Source organism: Triticum aestivum, chromosome 1A (genome assembly GCF_018294505.1).
Source record: "Triticum aestivum cultivar Chinese Spring chromosome 1A, IWGSC CS RefSeq v2.1, whole genome shotgun sequence".
Taxonomy (NCBI): Eukaryota; Viridiplantae; Streptophyta; class Magnoliopsida; order Poales; family Poaceae; genus Triticum; species Triticum aestivum.
This window is the reverse complement of record NC_057794.1, coordinates 9,476,077-9,484,083: the sequence shown is the minus strand read 5'-3', so window position 1 is coordinate 9,484,083 and position 8,007 is coordinate 9,476,077. Positions and strand designations below refer to the sequence as shown.

At 44.8% G+C, this 8,007-nt stretch overlaps 1 protein-coding gene across 1 annotated transcript; it reads left to right on the top strand.

Annotated features, from left to right (window-relative positions):
• Nucleotides 1-810: 810 nt before the first annotated feature.
• On the top strand, nt 811-3,472 carry LOC123066634 (G-type lectin S-receptor-like serine/threonine-protein kinase At2g19130). The gene has a single exon (XM_044489708.1). It carries the CDS (start codon nt 825-827, stop codon nt 3,363-3,365), a length of 2,541 nt encoding a protein of 846 aa, XP_044345643.1. The 5' UTR covers nt 811-824; the 3' UTR covers nt 3,366-3,472.
• The last annotated feature ends 4,535 nt before the right edge of the window (nt 3,473-8,007 follow it).

The window sequence follows — 8,007 nt, the reverse complement described above, 5'->3', positions numbered from 1 at the left end:
CCCTAGTTTGAATTCTTTTTGAGATTTGATCTTTTTGCTACCGCCAGGCACCATGGCAGTAGGGTATGACAGCCTACCGCGAAGGTCCCTGGCGGTAGGGTTGCATGCCCTACCGCCAAAAACCTCCTAAGTATTGAACACAGTGCGTGCTCGTGTCTACTGCCAAGCATCTTGGCGGTAGGGTTGTGCAGTCTACCGCCAGCCCGGTTGGCGGTAGCGATGTTTTCTACCGCCAAAGTCCCTGGCGGTAGGCTGTTAGACCCTACCACCATGAACTCTGGCGGTAGCAAAAGGGTCAGATCTCAAAAAAAATTCAAACTAAGGTCAAATCTTGAATAGGTTTCAAAAAAGGGTCAAAGCACGAAAATTTGCCCCCAGAGCTCACTGTCGTAGTGCAAGATTCCAAGAGCACAGCAGCTTTCCTGTTACGCTTGGTGGAAGACCCATGATTGACTTGCCCATGGCCCACGGCAGTCATTGTGGAAGCCTAATTCATGGCTGACTTGACCCAGGTCCATGGCCACTTGATCGTGGAAAGCATCGTCTGAAGTCCACTTTGGTGTGCTAGGGAGCTTGTCAGCCCTGCCGACTAGCACATACGTAGTTTTCATGGTAATAGTGCCTGCCTTGGAGTATTATGCAGAATCCTGACCTGAATTGGGCTGCTGCTGTCCTAGTCTGAATTTGGTTGGTCCAAATGGATCGTAGTGAATTGCGCATGAGACAGTCAGATATTATTGCTTCCTTCTCCAGTCTGTATATATATATACACCTTCTTCTTCCTTCTTCGAGTAGCAGAGCAGAGCACATTCATACTCTTCCCCATGCCTCTCCTCTACATATTAGTTCTTGGGCTTCTCCTCTCACACACTCCACGCTGCTGCTCTTCAGCACCTGCGAGAGATACCCTCACTGAAGGCCAAGTGCTTGCCGTCGGCGACAAGCTCGTCTCGACGAACGGCAAGTTTGCGCTCGGCTTCTTCCAGCCAGCAGCGAGCACCGTCAGTAAGTCCCGGAACTCCACCGGCTCCAGCTGGTACCTTGGCATATGGTTCAATAAGATCCCGGTTTTTACTGTTGTGTGGGTTGCTAATCGGGAGGAGCCCATCCCCCACCTCAACATGAACTCAACAAAACTCAAGTTCTCGAGTGATGGCAAGCTTGTCATTGTCACAAACCGTGCTGATGCTGTCACTGAATCACTTGTTTGGTCCACTCATATTGTGAATAGGACACAATCCAGTAGCGTAAACACCAGCACCTCTAGTGTCGTTGTTCTCTTGAACAGTGGAAACCTTGCCCTCAAAGTCACAGATAGCCCATCATCTGACCTACTGCTGTGGCAGAGCTTCGACTACCCAACAGATGTCGGGCTTCCTGGCGCCAAGTTGGGCCGGAACAAGGTCACTGGTTTCAGTCGCCGGTTCATATCAAAAAAGAGCCTCATTGATCTGGGTCTTGGCTCATACGGCATGGAAGTAGAAAACACCAGCGGGATCGTCCTCAAGCGCCGCAACAACCCCGTGGTAAAGTATCTGATTTATGCAACCTCGGGATCATCATCTTTGATACCAATGCTCAAGTCACTTCTAGATTTAGATCCTCGGACCAAAGGTTTGTTTAACCTAACATATATCAATAATAACCAGGAGGAGTACTACATGTACACTTTATTGGATGAATCATCGTCTTCCATCTTTGTCTCACTAGACATCTCTGGCCAGGTTAAGCTGAATATTTGGTCACAAGCCAACCAGTCTTGGCAAACCATATATTCCGAGCCTGCCGATCCCTGCAGCCTGCCTGCCACGTGCGGACCTTTCACGGTCTGTAACGGCATTGCGCATCCATCATGTGTCTGTATGGAGAGCTTCTCCCATAAGTCACGGCATGATTGGGAGTTTGAAGATCGAACAGGAGGGTGCATTAGAAACACACCATTACATTGCAGCACTAGTGGTAACAACAAAAACATGACAAGTTCAACAGACATGTTCCACCCCATTGCTCAAGTTGCATTGCCCTACAACCCACAAATTATAGATGTTGCTACCACTCAGAGCAAATGTGAAGAAGCATGTCTCGGTTCTTGCTCCTGCACTGCTTATTCCTATAACAATAGCAGATGCTCTGTCTGGCATGGGGAATTGCTTAGCGTAAATCTGAATGATGGCATTGAAAATAATTCTAAAGATGTTCTTTACCTTCGCCTTGCTGCCAAAGATTTGCTACCAGGTTCCAGAAAAAGGAAAAGAAAACCAAAGGTCGGAGTTGTTACTATTGTAAGTATTATTGGTTTTGGGTTACTAGTGGTCATGCTGTTGTTATTGATTTGGAGGAACAAATTCAAGTGCTGTGGTTTGCCTATATATGACAATCTAGGTAGTGCTGGTGGAATTGTAGCCTTCAGACACACTGACTTGGTTCGTGCTACTAAAAGCTTTTCAGAAAAGCTTGGAGGAGGTGGTTTTGGTTCTGTATACAAAGGAGTCTTAAATGACTCGACTAGTATAGCAGTGAAAAGGCTAGATGGTGCCCGTCAAGGAGAGAAGCAATTCAGGGCCGAAGTGAGCTCAATTGGACTGATCCAACACATAAATCTAGTCAAATTGATTGGTTTCTGCTGCGAAGGTGATCACAGATTACTTGTGTACGAATACATGTTAAATGGATCTCTTGATGGTCATCTATTTAAGACGAGCAATGGAAATGTTGCCGTCCTAAATTGGAACATCAGATATCAGATAGCCCTAGGAGTTGCTAGAGGATTGTCCTACTTGCATCAGGGTTGCCGCAAGTGCATCATACACTGCGATATTAAGCCAGAGAACATACTTCTGGATGCATCATTTGTTCCTAAAGTTGCAGACTTTGGGTTGGCAGCATTTGTGGGAAGGGATTTCAGCCGAATTCTGACTTCATTCAGAGGAACTGTGGGTTATCTTGCTCCAGAGTGGCTTACTGGAGTGGCGATCACACCGAAAGTCGACGTTTACGGCTTCGGCATGGTGCTGTTTGAAATCATATCAGGAAGGAGGAATTCCTCACCTGAAACATCATACAACACTAGCAGCAAAAACAGTGACCAGAATATTGATTACTTCCCTGTGCAAGCCATCAGCAAGCTTCACGGTGGAGATTTGAAGAGTTTGGTTGATCCACGGTTACATGGTGTATTCAATTTGGAAGAGGCTGAAAGGATTTGCAAAGTTGCATGTTGGTGCATCCAAGATAATGAGTTCGATCGGCCAACAATGGGTGAAGTTGTCCACGTTCTCGAGGGTCAACAGGACATTGATGTTCCTCCAATGCCAAGATTGCTTGCAGCTATAACAGAACAATCTGGTGCTGCAACTTCAATGTAATAATAATTTCCAACCCAATGTAATCTTTGTTAATTTCAGCAATTTTCTTAAAAATGTTGTAACGTGGAGAGTAAGGAATAAAAGGATGGTAAGCTTGCAGCAGCTAATTAGTTGTCTCTTATTATTTAGGTGTTTTAATGTCAATTATGTATGGTAAGCCGTCATTGCAACATGAGATAGAAATATGTGTATGGTTTGATCAGAGCCAGACTGGGAACTTGAGAATTTCTAATTGCAGTGCAGGAATAGGTTACCATTAGCATGCTTAGGCAAGATACCAGCTATAGTTTAACTAATTGTTTTCAAACTACCTAATCAAACTGCAGCAGTTTCTGCAGTTCTGCAAGTAGGAAGATGTCAGATCTGAAAGTTTAATAACCGCCCGGTATTTCCAAATTTCTGTGTGGTTTGTATGATCCTGGCTAAGCCAATGATGGCATCTTGGATTTCAATGTTGCGCTTGCCCAAGTAGGAAGATGACAGTTTGTACCACCACATGGTGAGTGCGGCGTGCCGCTGTGCAAGGCCATCTAGTAAAGAAAATACTACACTACATTCTCCAAAATAGAAGCCAATTGCCAGCGTCACATCAGAAAACCCATTTCCTTTCTATAATGGATTACAAGGCAGACACAAGATAAAAAGTGACTACACTTCTTCAGGTTGTACTTACCATGATGATGACCCAAAAATTAACACCTAGCATTGCTTCTCCCAGAACCAATCCCTGAACCGTGTTAAGCAGTCCATTGCCCCGGTTGGATTTGCGGCTCTCGACCGTGAAGCTGAACCGGCAGAGTCCCGTGGATCTAAGAAGGGCTTCCCTGATGTTACAGCCATCGAGCTCACCTTTGAAACCGTCCACCCTGAACAATTTTCTGATGTATGCCATCAGTTTTGTCAGCATCTAAATACCGCCGCGGCACTCAGCGACATTCCAGCTACAGCCCTCGAGTGTCTGTTCATCGCACTATTGCATGAAATCAGAGAAATACAACAAAAAGGAGAGCGCGTGTGGGGAACACAAAGTTTCTCTGAACCACCAACCTTTTATCTCTGAAGTAAGGTGTGAGATGGCAGTTCAGGTGTACAAGGCTAACCTTCGTCAGATTCTTCAGTGCTTCCTTTTGGTCCTGGATGAGACCAGACCAGAGAAATGCTGATCCCTCTTGTTCTTCGGAACCAACAGTTTTCTGTAAGTGCATTTCAAAGTGCGATGTGGTCGACTCGACTCGGGCTTGTAAAAATATCAACTCCTTTCCGAAGAAAAACATGGATCATTCAGGCAATTGCCCTGAGGAGGGTCGGTGAGTGGTACGGTGAGCACATCCCAAAGCTCACTGAAATACTGAAAGATACTCCCTCCGTTTTAAAATATAAGTTTTTCTAGAGATTCCAATAGGTGACTACATACGGAACAAAATGAGTGAATCTACACTCTAAAATCTGTCTACATACATCCATATATTGTAGTCCATTTGAAATCTCTAAAAATACTTATATTTCAGAACGGAGGGAGTATTACACAATTGCCCTGCAGGTACCTTCGGTGGAAGACTCGGTGATTGGCTTGACCATGGTCCATTGCATGATCTTGCTAGCACATGTTTTTCATGGTAATGCTCCCCTTAAAACTTGTATCGTACTATATAGAGATGCCCAGTTCAAGTGACAGCCAAATCTGAATTTAATTGATCCAAGTCGATAGTAATGCCTTCCCCATCAAACTCGATCAACTTGGTAAACCGGACAAAATAAACTAGACTCAACCTGAACTCAAGATTACTGCTAACAATCTTTCCCTAATCCATGCCCGCCCCATCAGGTGCGTGTCATGTTAATGGGCCTCGCGAGAGTGGCAAAGTGAATAGCGAGCAGCGAGGCAACGCGTATCTCGTTTGTCGTTCGCCATGCCGAGATCCCATCCTGGTGCGACGGCTGAATTGATCTCGATGATCTCCTGGGATTTGGCCACCATCTCCTGTCAAAATTTCCCCATCATTCCTACCCCCGCGCCACCACCACCACCCACAAACTCCTCAAGCACTCCAACTTGTCTTTCAGCTGTAACCAATGGCCAATCAGTTCAGAACTCAAATAAGTCTGTGCAGCACGAAGCTGCTTAAGATCTAGACTATGCGTTAAATTGATTTAATACCTTTGTAACCATGCGTTAGTTTTCATATACTAATTTTCCGATTCTGTAAATTTTAGCATGGCATGCCATCTAAAGTATATGCATACGGTGAGGAAAAAAAAAGAACGGCAGATGAGTTTATATAGTTACAGAGAGGATCCATTGATAATATTTTTAAGAGTAAAATGATGAGTCAAAGCAATCCAGGCGTGACATTTGTTCTGACGGAAATACTAGTCATAATCCAGAAGACAAGGGCAACCAACAGATGATAACAATGTACTCCCTCCGTTCCCAAATACTTGTCTTTCTAGGCATTTTAAATGGACTCAACATACGGATGTATGTAGACATATTTTAAAGTGTAGATTCACTCATTTTGCGTCGTATGTAGTCACTTGTTGAAATCACTAGAAAGACAAGTATTTAGGAACGGAGGGAGTAAGTGATTATAAGCACATATTTTTTTCATCTTCTATAGAATCAGCTAGCTTAGACACAAAACCAGTTTTTACTATGGATATCTATGATCCAGTAAACTGGGATGTCTTAATAATTAAGAAAGAAAGGGAATAATGGTGGAGAATACGGCCTATAATAGAAGTAAACGGAGTTAGAATCTTTTACTGAAAATAGTATGTAGAAATTATTTGATATCAAAATTGTGTTTGGTGGACTTTATATATTTATTGGGAACATTAGATATATACATATATTTAATTTTTGTTTTGATATTAAAGAGGCCCCGGTTATAGTTTTGCCCAGGCCCCCGAAATCTCAGGACCGGCCCTGCCCTAATCTTGACACTTTGTCTTCCATGCTCGTCCAATCTTCACTCATTGTAGATTTACGACTTGTCGATCCAAACTCTGACGCATGATCTGGACTACCGGCCTACACGGTCGCATCTACGCGTGCAACGTGTAAGACTGGACACACCATCAGTCTTCACGTTGTACAACTTATTAACTGGTCATTGTCCCACTACGCGGCAAGGTTGATCTTCAACTGTCATAACTGTACACTAAGTATGACCTGTCTGAAAACATGCAGTGCCTCCTTGTTCTGTCATGTTGTGCCACCACCATTGTTTGGCTGCTGCGTTGCACTCGGTCCGCACCATACTCCTTGTACTTGTCTGCAATAGATCCACTCTTCATTGCTTGCACACCTCCTCGCTTTACGATGCCTTTGCCTACCACCGTCTGCCTTCGGCATCACACCGTATCCACACTGGCCGCAACTAGGACGCTCCACGTGGACCTGGACATGACTCACAAAACACCGTGCACAGCAACTCCAATGAATCATTCCCAAGATGTGCACTTGGACACGATGACGACAACTCACAGACGCAACAAAGACTGATCCTGCAAACTCGCATGACTCTTTGACTCATCCGACTCCCCCGAATGACGATCTTGATGAGCTCCAGCACCGCACCTCAGCACCACCTCTCCCATCAACGATCTTCTTCCACGGCCTGGCCGCCGACCTCCTTGGCGCTCCGCCGAACGACGATCATCTAAACCATCCTCACCGCTGCACCACCAAGTGATTTCATGGCTCGCATCTCCTCGTCGCTGCACCACCCAGCGACCATATCGCCCGCCCCGAGGCACTAGTCGGGTCCCAACCTTGAGGCAAGCACTCGACTCCTGAACCTTGACCTGATACCAATTGTTGGGATTCGCCTACGGACTGATCACATCAAATCACGACGAACACGCACGCGTAAAAGTTGATAGCCAAGGGCCCTTGTCGTGCCCTTCTTTTTCCCTCATTATTTATTTTCTGTTTTATCCACCGTGCATGTTACAATCTTTCATTCTGCAGCCTGATCCCTATACACGCATATATAGAGGAGCAAATCTGCACGTTGCAGACCGACTTAGCTTAGACTCCTATAAGACTAGACGGACACAGCTTGAAACTCTCTAGGACTTAAACCTACTCGTACAAGAACTGCTGGTCCACGTACAAGTCCTAAACCGGACTCCTACTCGTACACTGAACTAGCTAGCCTAGTCTAACTAATACTAGTAAGACTCTAATTACACGGCCACCTTGATCACAAGCTTTCCTATACCTACTAACAAACCTAGACAAGACACCACTCATACTAAGACTAGGACAAGTTCCCCGTCAGTGAATTCACCCTCACTCTTCCATTCTCTATATGCGAAGTGGTCCCTATACCAAGACTCCTTGCAGCTCTTGCAGTGGACGATTGAGAAAATATAGGCCAAACAGACCTTATGGCATGCTTTCCGCTTCTGCATTTTTTTTTACTTTCATGTTATACTAGCAATGCAAAGAACTAAAGAAGTTCCAGTTGCAAAAAAGAGAAAGGAAAAAGGAACTAAGCAAGTTCCTCTGCGTTGAGGAAGTAGCACAAAGGGAGCATGTTCACTAGCAATAATGCAATGATGTTCCTCTCCGTTAAGCAAGTGAGTCAACAACAACAATAAAAGGCATTGTTCGTACAATTTTCTTTTCCTTTCA